General features: G+C 31.9%; 3 protein-coding genes across 6 annotated transcripts; 2 read left to right on the top strand and 1 right to left on the bottom strand.

The window, feature by feature from the left end:
- Positions 1 to 2,267: 2,267 nt before the first annotated feature.
- On the bottom strand, positions 2,268 to 12,044 carry LOC119835192 (bleomycin hydrolase). Of its 4 annotated transcripts, none has more exons than XM_038359898.1 (13): positions 11,922 to 12,044; positions 11,792 to 11,852; positions 11,017 to 11,174; positions 10,363 to 10,493; positions 9,382 to 9,496; positions 8,750 to 8,887; positions 7,763 to 7,883; positions 6,992 to 7,119; positions 6,393 to 6,520; positions 5,803 to 5,901; positions 5,026 to 5,146; positions 4,270 to 4,380; positions 2,268 to 3,610 (listed from the first exon to the last, which is right to left on the bottom strand). In XM_038359898.1, the coding sequence occupies exons 2-13, from the start codon at positions 11,799 to 11,801 to the stop codon at positions 3,488 to 3,490; spliced, it is 1,383 nt and encodes a 460-aa protein (XP_038215826.1). In that variant the 5' UTR covers positions 11,802 to 11,852; positions 11,922 to 12,044; the 3' UTR covers positions 2,268 to 3,487. The 4 variants fall into 4 exon arrangements, with proteins under 4 accessions (XP_038215826.1, XP_038215833.1, XP_038215817.1 ...); XM_038359905.1 differs by having other exon boundaries at positions 11,792 to 11,829; positions 11,922 to 12,032; XM_038359889.1 differs by having other exon boundaries at positions 11,792 to 12,008.
- A 599-nt stretch (positions 12,045 to 12,643) lies between these two features.
- LOC119834592 lies at positions 12,644 to 13,909 on the top strand. The gene is made up of 3 exons (XM_038358991.1): positions 12,644 to 12,864; positions 12,984 to 13,085; positions 13,413 to 13,909. Exons 1-3 carry the CDS (start codon positions 12,724 to 12,726, stop codon positions 13,701 to 13,703), a joined length of 534 nt encoding a protein of 177 aa, XP_038214919.1. The 5' UTR covers positions 12,644 to 12,723; the 3' UTR covers positions 13,704 to 13,909.
- A 1,561-nt stretch (positions 13,910 to 15,470) lies between these two features.
- Positions 15,471 to 16,484, top strand: LOC119835411 (protein PFC0760c-like). Its single transcript, XM_038360190.1, has one exon. The coding sequence runs from the start codon at positions 15,471 to 15,473 to the stop codon at positions 16,482 to 16,484; it is 1,014 nt and encodes a 337-aa protein (XP_038216118.1).
- The last annotated feature ends 4,474 nt before the right edge of the window (positions 16,485 to 20,958 follow it).

The following is a 20,958-nucleotide window of genomic DNA, read 5'->3' on the forward strand; positions in this document are numbered from 1 at the left end:
CATAATAACTTTAATATGAAATTAAGAAGTGTCTGTCTGAGCGACTGTCTATGTCTAAAATACTAATTGTCATACTGTAAGTATTGTTTACGCCATCATCTCGTAGCCATCAATATATTGTAATGTATTCATTATACATTAAAGGGATTAAAATCTATGCTTATTTTAATTATGTTTTTTATTTTATATATCTTTAGTTAGTTTTTATGTTTTTATTTTTATTCTTTGACATACTCAACCTATGACGATTAGTGTTTTATGAAAATATTACATTAATTGTGTTAATTATATCTACATAGGATATTATTATTGTGTAATAGATCAGTTCATAATTAATATCTATTTGGGACTTTTTGCTAATGATATTTCAACTCCTAAAACTAAATTCAAAATTCTGTATTTTTTCACCCAGTTCCAAATGTAAATTAACACTTAAAACACTTAAAAATCAGTTGGATTGACTATAATTTGAGCCAATGTCCATTGTAAATAGAAGAGATTCCACTTGCAATGGATATTGGCGCAGTCCGTTTGTTGGGTGGACCCATATCAAAAATAATAGTTCTATCAAGCACTCCAAAATTCGGGTACGATGTTGCCCAAACATAGAACACTAAACAGCGAAAATATAGTTAATTGGGCCCTAATAAGACACGCTAAAAGAGGTGGAGCACAAGAATTATACGGAATATGACGTGCTTAAATAATAATACAACAATGATTAAGGCGCTTTCAAGCTTTCGAACAAGAGATTGTGAATTTCTTAGCATGTTTCATAGAAATAGGTTATTTTAATAGCAAGTGAAGGTTTAGTGAATTGGGAAACTAATGTAATTGTTATGAATTAGGGTCAAAGAAAAAAAAAATCAGAATGTTAACAATTTTTTTATTAATTAATTAACTTGATATGTATCTACATCGCATTGCACTATATACAATATATAAGAGGGGTTACCTTTTATAAGTAGACAAAGTATAAGGGCGGGAGGGATTGAGAAGAGAAATATGGAGGTGATTGGCTGCTCGCTGGCACCGCTCGGTGCGGAACGATCAGTGCTTTGTCAATTATATTCTATCAATGAAAATATATTATTATCAATGAAACATCCCCTCCGTACTTAAAGCTGTAAACACAATTCTTCATACTTAAATTTACGAACCCTTACAGCTACTTGTACTCTTAATGAATGGGCTTTGGATATTGAGGGTAATTTAAGCAGGATTTTACAATCTATTCTTGAATACGATACTTCCTTCTCCGAAGAGCTTCCAACTCTTTTGCTTCAAGAAGCAAAAAAAGCTCTTTATCGTACTGGAATTGAATTAGAGATATGGTAATTTTGCTTTGCTGATGTATTATTATTGTTTGTTATGATCGTTGTACGAGGACCATTTCCATGAATCAGATACATTTCTCCATAGCTGGCAGGTTCTGTCGGAGTTGCTTAAATAATAATGCGTTCTACACGTAAGAGAGGTCGTCCGTTTTTCTATATTCAATAAAAAGCATCCATTTCAATGAGTAGAGTGCACCATATCGTCCCATTAAGACTGACCATAACTATCAATATCTTACCCGGGTAACTTGTGTGCAAACATTTGTACAATGTACGAATGTTTGCGTTTGTACGGAAACAAAACATTTGCAAATATCCAAATTAGATTATCTGGCCGAATGTAAGTGACCAGAGTATATTGTGAGAAGTTTTATTCATTTTAATAACTAATACATATTTATATCGCTTCCCCAAACTAAAATACCTAATTATATGTAACGAAAAACGTTATAATGCAAATTTATGTGATATTTACTACGATATGTAAGTCTTTTTCTTACAAACATCGATAAAAATTGAAGGCGTTTTGTTGCAAGTGTCATGTTGAGTCACAAAATGAGACCAGTAAATTTATCGTTCATTCATATATGCATAATATTATACCTTAATCGTCTGTATGTTTATATATTCTCAAGTTCAAGTTTAACCAACATTGTTAATCATTAGTAAGATTTTATTGCGTACTTTGTAACTTCGGCTTCAATAATATTTAAGTAGATATTAGTTTTTTTTTCTCTGCGCTTCACTAACAAGGTTTTGGGTTGTGTTCATTTCGAATATTCAGATTCGCTTATTTCATTAAATTTTCATTTTTAAAACCATTATTCTTCATGTATTCTGTTAAGTTAATAAACACATTTCATTTAAAATGTTGTTTTATTATTCTTATACACCTGGTATAGACCTAGTATAGCAAATAAAACACGATCATATAAAAATATAGGATTTATTGCAAGTTATAACATTACATGTACCAACATTATTACGAACAAGTAAATGTGAACCGCACTATTTTTAACTTTATTAACATTTTACGTATTTAAGAAGCAAATGACATATTAACCTTTTTTAATTATTTTTAAAATTATATATGCAGGTGTAATTTCGACGAGCAAACAGGATTGCAGCCCATGATGGTATATTACACACATGTGTACCCATAAACTAAAAGGCACGTATCCTGGATTCCTCCTTCTACAATATTTTAAGCAAAAAATATACTACAGACCTAGGATAGTATACAAACCCTCCGAATTCGTTTACTTTATTGTTTTTATTGTCAATTATAAAAAGTATTTAGCATATAAAAAAGCTATACTTAATTCAATGTTGTTAAAGGAATCCAAGGTAAAATACAAATCTGTGACAGCTCTAGTTATATTCAATCTGATTTGCTAAGTCTTCGAATCGCCTCTATACTCCTGACTCACAACTAGTCTCTACAATCGCTCATTAAAAGATCACCAACAAAGCCCGAGCGGTGTTAAACAAAAAATTCATTCAAATCAACAGCTCATTTCATGGCAGTAGTATTCAAAGTCTACTGTAACATTTCATTTAAAATCTGCCAAACAGGCGCAGGCAGAGTTTTGCTTCGGACGATTTTTGAGCATAATCGTGAGTCAAGCGTAAACCTATGCTCTGAACATAAGAACTGGTAATAATACTAATAATTACTAATACTATGACATCGCCAATATAAATGACACCAGCTGATAAAAACGGTAACTATATATGAACACATTGTAATCCCAAACAAATTTGTATGAATTTATATACATATTTAACAAATGATTGAAAATTATTAAAAGTAAATCAAGCAACATTGGTAAAGTGCAATAACTGGCAAGTACTATTGATTGAATTAAAATACACAAATGGCTAAACAATTATGCCAAACTGAATATAGCACCAAAATATTAAAACTACATAAAACAAAATTGTGCCCAAATATCATTGATTTTTTTTTTAAATGAAACGGAAATAAGTATACAAATACAATGCAATATAATTGTTAAAGAACTCACTATAAGACAGGAACGGTTACAAAATTTTCCACAAATTCTAGAGATATGGCAAAAAAAACATAAGACAGTAAAAAAAAAATCATGCACTTTTCCTACAAAGCTAAGGCACGCTGGCAACACCGGCTATTCCTTCGAGCACACTGGACAGGCGAGTGTCCCCATCGGGTCCCAGGCTGGCAACACCACCGCCTCTTGCTGGAACACTTCCAACACTTCGCTGGGCACGTACTTCTTGTCTACTACCACCTGTTTCAATACATTTGGGATTTCGTAGTTAGAAAAATTAGTGGTCATAATTCTTAGTTTTGCTACATTTCCAGTTTATTAAATCATAATTTTTAAATTCATGTAGTGTTCATAAAAATATATTAGAACAAATTATTTCAATATATTACAGAAAACCACTGACTAGTCAACAAGAAAGTAAGAAGTAACAACTTATCCCATATAACATTTATTACCTAAAGATCAAGACAATATAAATTAAATTTATATCCTACTAATACTATAAATCCGACAGTTTATAAGGATCTGTGTGGCTTTTTATCTCGATATTCCTACGGGATTATGAGTATTTTCATAAAGTTATGTTTATATGTTACAGTATTAAAAAGAATCCATAAATATCCATACGTGGTTTGCCTCCTAAATATATGTAAATTTTTTTAGACAGTGTATTATTAGTTTACCAGAAAATTATCGATTGAAAAAAACTGCATAAATATTTATGTTATATTTATCCTTTTTGAAACAATATAAACTATCCTATCTTTTAGGTTAGATCAGACTGCACTTGGTGAACAAATGTGATTAAAATCGGTTGAGTAGTTCCAGTTGTCCACGTACCAAATTTCATTGCAATCCGTTCAATAAACTTTTGCATTTATAATATTAGTCATATATACCTCAAAAACAAACTCGCGGAACCACGGCTCGGTGAGCAGCAAGTAGCCCTTGTCGAACTCCTTGTCGCTGTACGAGTTCTCTACGCGGAATTTGCGGGGGTTGCCGTCGTCCTGTGTAGTTAATTTATTGTACAACATATTATTAAATCAGGAATGGAACCATAGAGGCGTTACAAATAGTCGTACAATATATCAGGTGTGCGGGACATTAACTTATTGTCACTGCAATTGAAAAGCGCAAGAGTTCAACGGATGTAAAACAATCAAATATTGACCAAACAAACTTGTTCCGACGCGTTGTGGCAAAGCAGAAAAGACGCAACGCGTCCCGAACATTAACTGGTTTACTGCGTAACTCTTCACTTGATACAAATTAAAATTGTCCCACGGAAACACTTAAAGCTGCCGTCATGTATATGTGCGTAAAGTGTGAGTGTGTAAACTGTAAATGTATAAAGTGTAAGTGCGTGAAGTGTATGTGTGTAAAGTGCAAGTGCAAGTGTAGTGCCGACATCGCTCGTGGTACATATATATTTATAATTTTTCCTATTCCTTTCTCAATAAATGGGCTATCTAACACTGAAAGAATTTTTCAAACCGAACCAGCAGTTCCTGAGATTAGTGCGTTGAAACAAACAAACAAACTCTTATAAAGCTTTATAATATTAAGTAATAGATAAGTGCTGTGTGTAAATAATAGTGAAGTGTATGTGTGTAAAACGTATGTGCGTAAGTGATAGTGTAAGTGCGCCTCACGTCGGTGCCGACGGCGGTGAACACCATGGCGTGCGTCATGCAGGAGTCGCCGTACAGCAGCCGCTCCGCCTTGCCCAGCCCCACCTGCACCTCCGTGTTGAACACCAGCTTGTAGTCTTGGCTGCGGAGCGTTGTGATAGTCGGAGTGAGATAATGAAGGAACATAATATCTATTTCATAAGGCACCATTATAAAAATGTATTATTCGTGGTATATTGATCAACAGTTCATGAATATTTACTTTTGAAGTGAACTTGAAGTTTTTATCTGACGACTACGACTTTTTTTACGTATCCCCCCCTAGTCACGAAGATGTGTCTTTAAACATTACATTATAATCACACTATCACACTTATCACATTTATATTGTAAATGTGAAAGTTTGTTTGTTTAAACATTTGTTTACTTGCCCGTCAATCACGCTGAAACTACTGAACAGATTTCGATAAATTTAGTATACAGACAGGGTGAGCTGGGTGATAAAATTGAATCTAGATATCCGGGCGGAGCCGGGACGAGCGTCTACTTGGAAATAAACAGAACAAAGAGGCCCATATCCTTTTCCTTACCCTTCCCAGTCCATTCCTTTATTCCTATCGCCAATCCTTTCTTAATCCCTTCCCAAAAAGTCGGCAATCCATTTGTAGAGGCGTAAGGTCTGCAATGGACCTTACGCCTCTCCAAATGTTCATGGGCGGTGGTAGCGCTTACCATCAGGCGTCCCACCAGCTCCATTGCCGACTGTGACATAAAAAAAAACATAAAAAAAAGACTTACGCGTCCAGGTCCTCCAGGCCGTTCTTTCTCTCGAACCGCTTGGACACCTCGCAGCCGAACCACACCGCCTCGCCGCCCGATATGCTGTCCTTCACCGCCCTGCAAGTGCACGCGGTGTTTTATTTCATCCATACTATTATCATAAAGAGGGAACTATTGTGTGTTTGTATTTATTTATTTTTTATCGATTTCAAAAATTCATTCACCATCACAAGCTACAACTTCACTGAGTGACTTATAAAAAGCACTAGCTTTTCGCCCGCGGCTTTGACCGCGTAGTTGCAGGAAAGATAGACCTGGAGTTTTCCTCGCACGTTCTCGTCCCCGTGGGATTTCCGGGATAAAAATGTTTTTTATATCCTATGTCCATACCCCGGCTAAGCTACCTCTGCACAAATTTTCAGCCAAATCGGTTCATACGTTCTTGAGTTATAAATAGTGTAACTAACACCATTTCTTTTATATATATATATTAAAATTAAATATAGATTTAAGAGTGTAGTTCAAAAGATACAAGCATACATACATACAGAAGCGTGGAAAGCGGCTTTGGTTTTTGGCTTTTTTTATGTAGTGATATAGATATTTACTTGATAAGCGTTTCGATGGGCTGGTTGTTGTATGCCGTCGGTCTGCCCCCCACCACGTTGCCGAGACACTGCAGCGTGTACAGCTTGCCGAACGGGTTCGACTCCCGCGGGTCGCTAACTAGGCATACCTTGAGTGAACAAAAAAAAAAAAAAAATGCATTATTGTACAAATGTTTGGAAAATAAGAATGAATTAAACATATAGTAACACATCGACTTCAATTTAAACTAGAACGAGTAATTCCTAAGATTAGCGCGTTCAAACAAACGATAGTTTGTTTGTTTAATATAACAACGCTGCTCTGCTGCTGCTACAACGTAGCTCTGCTACTGAAGTTGAATTCAAATATAAAAAAATCAGTTACTGAATTTTTACTTTTAAATAAATCCAAATATACAAAATTGATAGTTATATAACAATTAATCACACTAATATTATAAACGTGAAAGTTTGTTTGTATGGATGTTTGTCCGTCAATCACGCTGAAACTACTAAACGGATTTTGATGAAATTCGGTCTACAGACAGTGTAAGAGCTGATTTCGATGATAGGATATTTTATGATACCGAAACGAGTGTCCAGTTTAAACAAATAATTACCTTATCGTCAACATTAAACAACGGTCGAACGTGCTCATTGTAGAAGTCCAGCGGGGAGATCGGACCGATCTTGTTGTATGCCTTCTCCTTGTTATAGTACTCGAACGTGAATAGCTGTGGTGGTGTTCCTGTAAAATTAATCATTATATAGCACTAGCTGCGCCCCGCGGTTTCACCCGCGTAAGTCTGTATCCCGTAGGAATATAGGGATAAAAAGTTGCCTATATGTTATTCCAGTTGTCCAGCTATGTCCGTACCAAATTTCATTGCAATCGGTTCAGTAGTTTTTGCGTGAAAGAGCAACAAACGCACACGCATCCTTACAAACTTTCGCATTTATAATATTAGTAGGATAGTAGGAAGTAGGATATTAGTCTATACCAATATAGAGCTGATTTTCTTTGTTTGAATGCAGTGATCTCAGAAACTGTTGAAGCGATTTCGAAAATTATGTATGTAATCCTTTTTTTATGGCAAAGGAACAGATGGGCCACCTGATGTTAAGTGGTCACTTGTAACACTCGGGATAAAAAGTTGCCTATATGTTATTCCAGTTGTCCAGCTATCTACGTACCAAATTTCATTACAATCGGTTTAGTAGTCATTTTATATATAAATACTATATATTTATATTAGGTTCAGTAGTAGTTTTTGCTTGAAAGAGTAACAAACACACATATACATAGACATGCATCCATCCATATACATACACATACATCCATCCTCACAAACTTTCGCATTTATCATATTAGTAGGATTTGTAAAGTTTACCTAGACAAGTCGCCACAATATGGTAAATGACTCCAATCTGCTTGTTGATGGTGGCTTGTATTTCATCATCGCTGGCTCTGTTAGCCACTTGTTCGCGGAGCTCTTTCGCGAACTCTCGCAACTGAAATTATTGAAAAATAATTAATGCATATAACATTGAGACTTTTAAACGGATTTTAACCAGTCAGGAGTGTGGTTAAAAGAAGACTGATGTCATTGGACGAGACGGTAATTTCTAAATGTTTATTACGCACATAAAACGTGAGTGTATGTATAGTGTATGTATAAGATTTGATAAAGGTTTGTATTATTCTTGGTTCGAATAATCTAATTTTAATTTTTATAGCATTCCAAAGCTTTATGGCTATGGCGTTACCATGATCTGCAGGATGACGCGAGTTACAATCCTGCCTCGTTGACCTATTCTTTAAAAACTTTTTATCTATTTATCTTTAACTATATCTTCTTCTATACAAAATTAATTTCTGTAGTGTTCTAAAAATCTATTCTAATGCGTGAAGTTAATTATGATGTCGAATTAATTAGTCTGTGCCACAATTTGAATCATGCCACACCACACACAACATATTTCTTAATATAAAAAATCATCATCAGCCCATATATGTTCCCACTGCTGGGTCACAGGCCTCACCCACCCTGGCCAAGTACGGGTTGGCAGATATTACGTGTGGTCAAATTTTTGATTTTCAGACATGCCAGTTTCCTCACGATGTTTTCCTTCACCGTTTTGAGCAGTGGTGACGTTATCCACATGTGCACATAAATTGAAAAATTTAATTTATTTCCTGTACGCTCGCCCGGTCTGGAACCTCGAATTATATATAAGTCCGAGGTTCTGCCACCACTGCTATTTTTAATTTAAAGAATAAAAATACATAATTGTTATCCGTTTATCAGCATTATTTCCCATAAACAACCCAAAGTATAACTAAAATTATTTATCTATGATGTATAAAATAAACATACCTTAGTCTTAATGATGGCGTTCATGTGCAAACTCCGTCTGGAGCTGAACGACTCCGGGAAGCACTTCTTGGGCATCACTCCGTACTTGTTCACGAGGTTCACTATCATGTCCCATTGCCCACCGTCGTTTATGGGATCCTAGTGTTTGAAAGAGTTTATAAAAAAAATATTTATTATTATAATATTTATATATACACTAACCCGGCAAACGCTGTTCTGCCTTACTCTTATCATTTAGGTTATATTATATAAGATTCGGTCCAGCCGTTTCGGAGGAGTTTCGTAACTAAAATTGTCACAAGGGAATTTTATATACAAGATATAAAAAAGGAAAAAAATTATATAAGAATTTTTTGTATTGACCTAAACTTTTTAGAACAAAAAAGTGGCATAAGGTTTCTTTTGATGATCCTAACATCAAATAAAATTATAAATTGGCTTCCTAACAATATTATTGGTGTATATTTTGTTCTTTGTCTGAAGGTTGCCTGGCAGAGATGGCTTGGAGGTAAAATCGCCATTTGTACAATGTTTCTTTAGAGTATTTAAAGTTATGTATTGTTGAGTATTCATATAAATTGTATAATGAAGAATAAATAAATCAATCAAAGAATTAAAAAAAAATAAGTTACCTTTAGCAAGAAGTTAACCAATCTCCCCTCCAGTTTTTCCCCCTGCTTTGCCGTATTGACAATGTTGTTCAACCAGTAGTGGGACCGCTCTATTTTATCCCAGAAGAATAGATAACTGAAATGATATTTAAAACAATTATTTTTTTAAATTAATTAGTAATTATTGCGAACCACCAGTTACAAATAATTATGAAAACGCATTGATAAAGTTTAAGGTTGATATATGAAAATCCGCAAGATATACAATTATTTTACTTAATTTAAAAAGGACATGGGAGAACCAATTTCGAATGAACAAAGAGTCACAAAAATCAGTTCAACTAGTGAAGTTTTGATTTATGAAATAGAAAGAATAAGATTCTGTAGATAACTTACTTCTTTTATAAAGTTGGTTGAAAACAGCATACAAGTATGAAATTATAAAAGATAAGAATCTTAAACTATTATATATTACTCTACAACATTGTTGCAATATGAAGGTATAGAATAAGATGAGATGAATATTTGTTTTAGATAATAAGATCATAAAATATCATATAATATCAAAGCAAATATGTCAATAACTTTATTCCATTGCAAAACTGTCCTATAAGTAAACTTAATAAAAAATAAATCCCTAGATACATTATTTTAACTTTCCACTTGGGGCAAATACATTTTAACTCATATTATCGAAAAATTGCTTATCTGTATCTGACATTCCCATAAACAACAGAGGTACTGAATAGTATCCTGTATTTAAGTCATGTTTTTTAAAATATATCCCTTGTCTATTAACTAATAAAATTTCAGGTCATTCTAAAATATGTGTAAGTAATTATATAGGCACCTGTTTCTTGTCCATTTGTGAAGAGAATTTACACTACAGAATTGAGAATATAAATGTACAATAATAAATGGAATAATCCATTCCAACTTGAAAACTACATTCACATTGAAGACTTTATATATTTTAATTTAAAACATTTTTAAATAGCTTACGTCTGCGAGAATTCAAACTCTTCAATGCCATATTTCTTCATGAACGGCAAGCGCATGACATTTAGTGCGGCAAACAACCAACAACGCCCAGAATTCTCTTGGTTAGTCACCGGCTTGCCTTCATTTTCAATCTATAACAAAATGTTTACATAAATTCCTGTTTATCTTAGAAACATGCTCAGTTTTTAATATATTATGGATGTTAAAGGTCAGTGGGAATATTTTATCGGAACAGGAAAGTCTGTGTACAGAAATGAAAACTATTTTATAGAATAGAACTTGGTTTTACTTTTTATTTTATGTATTTCTTATCTAGGTGATGGGAGAAAATATTTATTTAATAAAGATTTATTTAGAGTAAGGAAATGTATACAGACATTCAGTTTCTAGGTATAGCTTTTGTGCAAGGCCAGGCAGGCAAGAATCATTTGAAATGATCTAAAAATTGATTTCTATGAAGCAGAATATAAATCTGATTTTGGAAAATAATATTCATTATTTGATTCCAATCTGTGAAACACTTTATTTATTATATTGTTTTATTGTTTTATTTATTATATTGTTAAGGTATTTCAATTTTAATGCACCCACTGATAATTAAACTGGTATTAAATAAAATTAATTGAGGGTTTTATTCTAATTGAGGATTCATACCTTAATATTATAGACATGTAAAGATGCATCTGTCTTCCGTTTACTGATGGCAACTTCGAAGGGATCAAAGCGGGTGCAGACATTTTGAGCGAGTTCATTCTTTGGACACTTGTAGAAATCATCTCGCAGTTTGTTCAAAGTATCCAAAGTTAACGGTTCTGAAAAAAGCGAACCAAATTATTATTTTTTTTTAATTTCTATAGCAGTAAAGATTGTCTATATAATTTATCTTTTGTTATACGGACTTAGAATAATTTAGATTTTAAATGCTCAAAAAAAAAAAAAAATTAAAGATGTTGATATTTAATATTTATAACATAAAGCATCTTTCTGTATTGTTAAAATTATAGTAAATAATTGATATGAATACAAACCAGGCATCTTACTTTTTAAAATATCTCCATTATTGAAATGATCCAGTTTGAATATTTATTGTTAACAAATATTAAATATCTTTTTTATTAAAAACTCACTTTTGTTAAAAGTTTGTGTCAGGCGTATAAAATGAGTGAAACAAGTTTTGTAATTAAAAAATTTCGTAAAATTCATTTAATAATGTAACAGTTATAGTTTTCGTTTACGATTACTGTCTTTATAAAAATGGTTAAAAGCGATTTGCAATATTTTATTTTATGACAATTATATTTTTGACATTATGTTACGAAAGACGTATAGCGGTACAAGTATTTATACATAAGCAGACATAGTTAATGAATCAACGAATAGGTGCTTTATGTTATCGTAAATATTAGTTAAAATTTATTAAAACCCTTACGTGAAGACATTGTTCGATACACTTTTCTTGTACAACCTCTGTAAAGTTGAAATGCACTTGTCTTGAAAGAAACAATAGACTTAATTATCATTTAAATTGTAGTGTATTCACCGGTTAAATAAATACTCACCGGTAAATATACTTAAAACCAATGCCAACAATGCATTCCAAATGTTTTATCTGCTTACTGCTACAAAAATTACTACTACAAAATGTGAGACAGATATACAATGAATAAGCAAAAAATTAACAGCAGCAGCTTAAAAGTGGCAACAATTAAATTGTTTATGTCTATAGCAGTAAAGCTTATTTTTCATTGTATAATAATCTTATTATTATATCCTTTTCACTTACTCAGTTCCATAATTCTATAGACTATAGAACAAGAGGTCGGTTGTTGAACTTTGCAAGTGGGCACAGCTGGCAAACAGCTGTTTAACAATAGCAAATAATCCACATTAGATAATAATTTTAATAATTTAAATAAAGAATAATTGCAATTTATTATTTAAAATACAAAAAGTGTATTTCAATGCACTTTTTAAATTCTTCACAATTTTTTAAATTATTTCATGACGCATTTTTTAACTGTGGCAAGAAACTTGTGTTCGGCGGCATTTTTGAATTGAGACAATTAAGTGGTAGGTAGGCATAATATTATAAAGAGATAACAATAAAAAGACATTTATATATATTATACATGTTTAAATGTTTGCACTGATTAATTTATTTGCATTTTTTATCTCATAAACCTAAAACACTTACACACTCTGGAATAGGCAGTATTCGTATAAACGTGTTTCAAAACGAAAAATCAATACCACACTAAGTAGGTAACTCCATTTTCATAGTGTTAAGTTGCGCTATGAATAGAATTCAATTTACTTTGTATTTTAGAAAGTAAACAGTGGCTTCTCTGTTTAGATTTAAATATGTCACAAAAAGCTTATGAAGACGCTTGTATGCGTGCGGAATTATTTGGTCAGCCTAAGCCTGATAAGGAAGACTTTATAGAAAAACATAAATATTTAGATATAAATGAATTTGAAGATGTCGATATTAAAACTTTTGAAGTATGTTTCGGAAAATAAACCATAATATTCCTTTAGAAATATTATAATATGATGTTTTATATTATTACTTCAAATTTGTTTCAATTATCGTGTGATTAATGGTGAAAATTTACTTCTAGGATACAGCTATGCTAAATGATGAAAACAGGGATACAACCAGTGGCCTAGGAGAATTAAATAACATCCTTACGTCCACACATACCAAGATAAATCGTCTTAAGGTATGTAAATGTCAATTTTATGATTTAAGTTTATAGTATAACTCCCGAGAAAAGAGAAGATAAGATAGATAAACATTTATTAGATTAAGTGCTGCACGCCGATGAACATAGTGATAACACTTTTAATTTTGCCTTTGGGTTGGGCCTGAAATCCTTTTATATGATGAATTTACATCATTAACTTAATTAATACTAGAAAAGATGGCTTCAATATCATTACCGATTCTATAAAAAATGTCAGAGTCAAGGCTTTCACGATATTAAAATATTCTCATTAAAAATAGCACTTAAGTATTTATGTAACAACATGCTACATTTTAATTTCAGGGGGTGTGTGGAACTGTAACCAATTTCTTTCGTGTTAAATTAGCGTCTAAAGATTTATCATATTCAAGTGAACCGAGCTACATTGGACAAACTAATTACGATAAAGATTATGTACCACCAGGTAATTCCGAATTTTCTTCTGTAAACACTGGCCTTGGGCCCAGAGACAATGAAATGACACCGAGCGCGGGAAAGAGGCAACATGGCGGTGACATAAATACCGCAATTGAAGATTTAAAAACAATGCAAAAAGCTGAAAATAGCTTTTCTTTTGGAGGATTGCTGCAATAGCATACTTTGTTGTTTGAATAAATTACTAATCGTTCAAAGCTTCGCGAGCTTTTGGGATTTTGAAGATTGGTAGATGTTTGAAATTGTATAGTAAATTGAATAATGATTTAATAATTATATTTTGTGTATACCCGAGCTTCGTAAAATTTCATTGTAATTATTTTTAATTCGAATTGTAATATAAGTAGGTATTATCACTCATAAACTATAAAAAGTACTACATTTTTATTAGGTATTATTTATTATCATGAGAGGTTAAAATGTTCATACTTTGTATAATGAAACATGCTGTGATTCTTTAATGTAAGAAATATTTACATAAATAGTATTATTTTTCCAATAGCTGCATTCATATTAGCTTTTATCGTTTAAAACTTTACGATATTTTAGATGATTTTATATTTTAAAGATTGAAGACTTAATATGGTAGTATGAATAAAATATTATTCGATCATGTCCTGCCTAATATCAAATATTGCATTGCTTTTTATGCAGCATAGGATAATATCCTATATATATCATAAATAATTTATAAATAAATTTTATAGTTTACTAAAATATGAGTAAAACGTTTATCGCGAACATGATTTAGGTGTACCAAAACATACACAAAGCACTTAAGCTTCAGCCTAATTTAAATTAAGTATTTTGTTCAAAATTCCAATTTCGACTGTTCAACGGGCGTTATATGCTGTAAAAACTAACAAATATAGATTTTGCAACGTATATTTCCTAAGAAAGTATGGCTTGATATATCTTATATGCTCAACTTTCGGTGGTTTATTTTGGCCTAATCTCTGATGGATTTAAAATAATTAAATCAATATAGTACGTCATAGCTATTTATAACTTTGTAGTTATAGCATTAAATAATTGCGTAGCAATTTATGATATTTTTGATTATATTGTTATATTTATTTCCGTATACTAGGTGGCAGTAAAACTGCAACAGTGGATATTTTGATATTAGTATAATATTATACATAAATTATAATTTAAACAAGTATACATGCAAGTAACTCGTTTTTTTATTAAATCTCTTAATATTTCATTAGAAGAAGCACATGAATTAGTTTCTAGTTTTTCGTTAACATATTATTTAAGTAAAAATGTTATGTTATTTTATGATTGTTAAATGAAAAGAAAAGTATTTATTTGTATAACCTTTTGAATTTAAGCTATGTATATTGCGAAAATCATTAATAAAATATAATGTTAAATTAACTATATAGGGTAACTGTAAGTTACTCAATTTGATTTATACAAATATAAACATTGATGTGTGATGTTGATATTAAAATCACAAGTTGTTAATAAAAATCTATTTATCATTATACATACATACAGCCTAAAAATATTTTCATTTATGGCAATAAAAAGAGCTTCCGTTATTCCCTATTTATAGTTTAATATCGCTTCGATTGGATATTTTGAATGATATTTAACTACGTTCTCTATCTATTCTACTATCGAATATTCGCTAGATTAAAGAGAATTGTGATATTAGCTCGGAGTGTTGATGTGATGTATAAGGACAGGTTGTAACATTGAATAAAGCTGAATAAACAAAGCCTCTTTCCATTTCATTTCACTCATTCCCTAATAACAAGGAACTCATCTCGATTCTCGATCTGTCTTACATCAAAGATATCCGACATTGATCTATCAAGGGCAAACAAAAACGGAGTGCTTCAACCATGAAGCAATCGCTTATATAAGATCTGATTATTGTATCGTGACCTATTACTGTTAACGCGAACCGACGCAATGTTACAAATATTCTTAATAATTGCATTTACTCTAACGTGTACCGCAAGCCCCTTTCATAAATATCCATTCGTTTTTCTGTTGGATGTCGGAAATGAAGAACTCGGTACAAATAACGCTGAACAAATCAAAGTATCCGTGCCAGGAGGGTCGTTGGCTATAAAGTATCCAGCTACTGGTGATGGTGATATCATTGGCCACATTAGAGTCACAGGAATAGATTACGGTACGGACCTAAAAGCTAATATTGTTGAAGGTGGACCTGGATATAGATACGTTGTTTTAGTTTTCACGGGTAATTTAGGAGTACAATATGATACTGTTGTGACCATACAGACTATGAGCGATGATAACTTATATAAAAAAGAAGCAGACAGTAAAGGTATAAGTATCGAGACTGGCAGCTATGAAGTGAAGGAACAAGAAGATGATCTGAACAACAGTGCCGAAGAAACTGATGATGAACCAGAAATGAAGTTAGTTTATAGTGAGAAAATGAATGCCGAATTAATGCAGTCTAGTTCAAATATGTATAGGTACGAGAAAAATGAAAACTTTCAGGTGAATGAACAAGATGATAGTTCAGACGAAGGAGATGATGAAAACGAAGAATATAATAAGAGCGATGATATTGATGACCAAATAAGTAACTCTCTTTCAAATTCAAATTCTGAAGCGATCGATGATTCTGATGATTCTCTAAGCAATTATGAACAAAAAGATAACGCTGAAGTAAACAGTCCGGAAGAAGATGATGGTGACGATGATGGTGTTATTGATTTACAGAAAGATGACACGGGGATTCCGATTAAATTAATCAGTGTTTACGGTAAATTTAATGCCTTTAAGTCCCCATATTATGGCGATGTAATGTTGTATCCCCAGGTCGCACTGCCGCAAGACAGGGTCTTTGTAGACCATTCTGAAAATGATGATGGACAGTTAAATAATGAAGAACAGTCCAAGGACTCTAATAATAATGCTAATGATTATGTTTCATCTGTAGAGTATTAAATGTGAATATTGCATATACGTATAAATATAGAATGTGATAATATTTATAAGGCAAATAGCATATGCGTGTAATTTATATATGAAATTGTACATAATAAATTGTGAATTTATGTTTTAAGTTATGCTTAAGTTTATGTTTACCTTGTTATTTAAAATTATATTAAAGAATTCACAAACGAATTAGCTATAATTTTATTTAATATCTAATAAATAAACACATTTTCTAAAATATAATCTAACAAATACGATAAGCAATTTTGTCCTTCGTTTTTTTGTTTGATGTTTGTTTATGAAATAACGAAGTATTATTACAACGGAGAGATATCCAGTATAGCTCAATAAAAAGCTAATCAAAAAAGCAAGCAATAATTGCATACAACGCGGAGGCGTACACGCGTAAACCGACAAAACATCAATAAATTGAAATGTTAGAAATATCCCCAACAAAGCATACACGTGTCTCAAGAATTATCTGTCTGATACATTATCGCAGGAGGCAGTCCACTTAAACAAATTTAGCCTGTGGGTTTAACCTTTAAGATTGAATAGATGTTTGCCCTATTGCCACATTTTAATGCTTATTTTCCAATCCACGTGGATACTTTATTAATTGGAATCATATTTGCGAAGGCATCAGAATTATTTTCGGAAAATGAAATAGTTTAATCATATACGAATGTAGATTATCCCTTCGGAGAACATTTTTAAGTTCGCTTTTATTTAAATATAATAAAAATACAAAAAACAACAATAATCCAACTAAATATTGAGTTATTACTTATTAAGACATATATTTTGTATAGCACTCATCTAAGTACTGATAGCAACGTCGATTAATTATAAATAATGGAAGATTCTCAAGGTATCGTAGATCCTAAACAAAGTTAAAGAAATTACTCGAAACGTCCCAATTATGTAAGCTGGCCAGGCGGGCGGTTACATTCGCATCGGCATATTTTCCACTTGGATAACGGACCATAGAATTTCAAATTCGAGTTTTTCAGGCAAACATGTCAACGTTCCATTATTCTAATTTTAAAAGTCCGTGAAACGTTTCGAGTTCGGTTGCGTTCGAGTTGTAACGGCCTGAATACATCTACGATTTTGTTTTTGATGACGCCTTAGACATGGGACACATTGTCAGCATTGTATTGGTGAAAAGACAATCGAAGAACTTATTTTTACACGCTTTTTATTAGCTTCACCTGTATGTTTGTTTGTTTGTATGTTTGTTTGTATGTTTGTTTGTAACTGACTTCTTTGGGCGCGATTTTGACCCACTTTAAACGGCCAGATTTCGTTCAAACTTTGTAGATTTATTGAGGACCGATGACAATACACTAATTTGATAAAATTATTCCATTTTTTATTTTTCAAAATATGATTTTTGTTAAAGCGTGTTTTTTAGTTTTTTTTAACTATTGTTTATTTATTTAAAACGAAGGAGATCCTATATTGCGAAAGCCAATTACATATGCATTGCTGACATTACCTATTTATTATCACTCACGTAACACTCGCATAATAAGTCAATGAAATTTTTTTGTGTTTATTGTGTAATATTTCAACGCGTCAATGACACTATTTAAAATTGTCACTATTGATGTATGAAGAGGAAATTTTATAAATTAATATGATTTTGATTTATTTAAGACCAGTGCATGGTTGCAATGTATAGGTTGAGTGTAGATTTCTTATCTGGATAAGTTTCAGTAATGATTTTTCTTGAATATTACTGGCAATACTTTCACTGGCAATATTATTTCTACATACGAGAAACTATAAGTGTTTATTTATTATTATATGTACCTACCTAAATCTTCAGTTTGTATAAACTGTTCGTCCTCAGAGGAAAATTTAATCTAATCCAAATTATTAAAAAGATTCAATATAGGTAAACACATTTTTTAAATACGTTTTAAAAATGTTATGGTTGAAGTTATCACTTCAGTTCTGTCAAATTAAAGGCATAGGAGTTGAAACAAAGGAAAATACATAAAGACATGATTTCTTTACTCCTTAGTAATTTATTGCATTTCTAACTGATTTCTAAGTTTAATTATAATTAACACAAACAATAATAGATAGACTTTACTGAGCAATAAGCATCAATTACAATAAATATACCATTTGGCTTTCAAGTATCAGAATAATGCAATGCCATATCATTTATGTAACTCATATTAAAAAACAATAGGACCGTTTAGCATCCTTTGCATAAAACAAAATCCAAATGGATTCTGGGCATTGCATATTTAGCACAAAAACGGTTTTCGAGCGAAATTGGAAATTCAGATTGCAGACGAAATAGGTCTTCTCCGTCGTCGGTGTCGCCTGGCACCGCTATATAACGTTTTCAACACATGACGTTTTAAATTAAATACTCTGTGTTGGATTTCGTTGATTGAGTTATCTGTGTTTTGTTAGTCTGTGGCTATTATTCGAATGCTTTTGGTACCAACATTTACAATGCAGACTAGCTTTGTGTTTTGATAATATAAAATTAAATATTAATGTAAAAATGTGAAATACAAGCTTATGTATGCAAATCGCACTTAATTCTTAATGCAAATAAATGGACACTTGAATTGTGATTACAGTACAGTACACTCTTGAATTGTGATTTATTGAGAAGAAATTTGATTAATTGTAATATGATATATTAGAAATTAAGTTGCATCCGTATCCCTCATTAATTATAAAAATAAATAAAATTAGCTAATTTTTTTGCGCCATGGTAAAAAAATAGTGATAATAAAATTAAGTAGCAACAATACTTTTAAATAGCTATTTAGTTACGTGGTTTCAGTGTGAATTGTAGATCGATGCTAAGACTTATCGAAAAACTCCCATTAAATAATAAAAAAACAAAATTAGCATCCTAATTGAATGTTTTGGTGCTAAAATTGTTGCCTGGGTAACCAGAGCAAAGCGATAAATCAATCAAGTACCTACATACGAGTGCTTTTATTAAATGTTCTTATTTTATTGCATCCTTGAAATTTAAACTGATTTTATTTAGAAGTTTATCGCAGCGAAGTGGGCATATTGGATAAACAATATAACAGTTTACAAACAAACACACTAATGAACGCGATATTTATATGACTCAAGAGGTACGTTAATGTTCTATAAACTTTCTATAAATCAAACGTCCATTCGTTTGTCGGAAAGTCTTTCCGTTTTATTTTAAAACTATTCACAACCAGCATAAGAAGTTGGAAGTATAAATACTAGAAAATAGTAGCGTTTAAATAGTTCTCGTGAGTTTTATAATCCAGACAATCCTCTCCACTAGACTTACAATAAAAACAATCATATTTTTTCTCGTAATCTGCACTAGTGTATGTAGAAGTTAGCGCATTTAGTTTAGTTATAAAAACGAAATAATACTATGTCTGGAACAGGACTGTCCCTGATATTATAAACGCAATAGAAACTCTGCTTGTGTCTATCTTGTGTATGCTTGAACCACTTAACCGAATCAAATGAAATTCGGTATAGAGTTAGGTTAACTTCTGAGGATAAAGGATTGTTTTTATTTTGAATTCCATGGGAACGGGAATTATAAACCTTCCAATTTTTCGCGGGCGAAGCCGCGGACAGAAGTTATGAATTATATTGAAATAGATCCAACGAAATGTCCCAGCTATCTTAAGACCACTATATAAACTTTACTTCCAAAATAGTCCATACCAAGTAAATACGAGTGAATTCACAATTGGCTGGGATCTAATCTATTTTTTCCAAGATTCACAGGCGGAATCGTTAAACAATGACAATTTATACCGATTACTTTAACCTTCGTCACGGTCGAAACAAATCAATGAATTAAACGCTACTGGGAAATGGGATTATACAGATTATGTCAATAGATGATTTCTTTTCTTGCTCGATTACATCCGGGTGGGTAGTACTCTTTAGTAGTAATAAAAAAGTAGGTACCCTTCACAGCTACTGTAGTTCTCTTTTTCTATTCGTTGTAATATGAAAGGTGCATAATTTAATAAGGACAATAAATACATAATCGGGAAAACATCCCTATCAAATTTTATTGAGAAATTATTGTACAAACAACAACCACAAAAAAGTGTCTAAATCACATGTTCTTAAATTAAAGGTTATTTATATTTTTATTTACCAATTGTAAAAAAAATATTTGTCAAGCCATCTTCAATCTGACCTTGTAGGTTTTTCAGCCTTAAACAAAAATTCACATGTATTTATAACTAGCTTTCCGCCTGCGGCTAAGCTTGCGTAGTCAAGAAATAAGATAGTCACAGGATTAACTCCCACCCAGTTCCCGTACCTATGGGATACCCCGTTATATATCCAATGTCCTTTACGGGTATCAAACTATCTCGTATCTGTATACCTTTCTAATTACAACCAAATCGGTTCAGTGGTTAAGGCGTGAAGACACAGACAGAGCTACTTTCGCATTTATATATAAGTAGGGAAGTAGGGTATATAA

This window comes from Zerene cesonia, chromosome 2 (assembly GCF_012273895.1).
Source record: "Zerene cesonia ecotype Mississippi chromosome 2, Zerene_cesonia_1.1, whole genome shotgun sequence".
NCBI classification, from domain to species: domain Eukaryota; kingdom Metazoa; phylum Arthropoda; class Insecta; order Lepidoptera; family Pieridae; genus Zerene; species Zerene cesonia.

Excerpts from the sequence above, each read along its gene's own strand:
- LOC119835411 (XM_038360190.1), top strand. The coding sequence starts at position 15,471 with ATGTTACAAATATTCTTAATAATTGCATTTACTCTAACGTGTACCGCA.
- LOC119835192 (XM_038359889.1), bottom strand. The coding sequence starts at position 11,882 with ATGATAATTAAGTCTATTGTTTCTTTCAAGACAAGTGCATTTCAACTT. Across the intron at positions 4,381-5,025 it reads TCACCGCCGTCGGCACCGAC|GACGACGGCAACCCCCGCAA; the intron begins GTGAGGCGCACT and ends TTAACTACACAG. Across the intron at positions 3,611-4,269 it reads TCCGCGAGTTTGTTTTTGAG|GTGGTAGTAGACAAGAAGTA; the intron begins GTATATATGACT and ends GTATTGAAACAG.
- LOC119834592 (XM_038358991.1), top strand. The coding sequence starts at position 12,724 with ATGTCACAAAAAGCTTATGAAGACGCTTGTATGCGTGCGGAATTATTT. Across the intron at positions 12,865-12,983 it reads TCGATATTAAAACTTTTGAA|GATACAGCTATGCTAAATGA; the intron begins GTATGTTTCGGA and ends ATTTACTTCTAG. Across the intron at positions 13,086-13,412 it reads CCAAGATAAATCGTCTTAAG|GGGGTGTGTGGAACTGTAAC; the intron begins GTATGTAAATGT and ends TTTTAATTTCAG.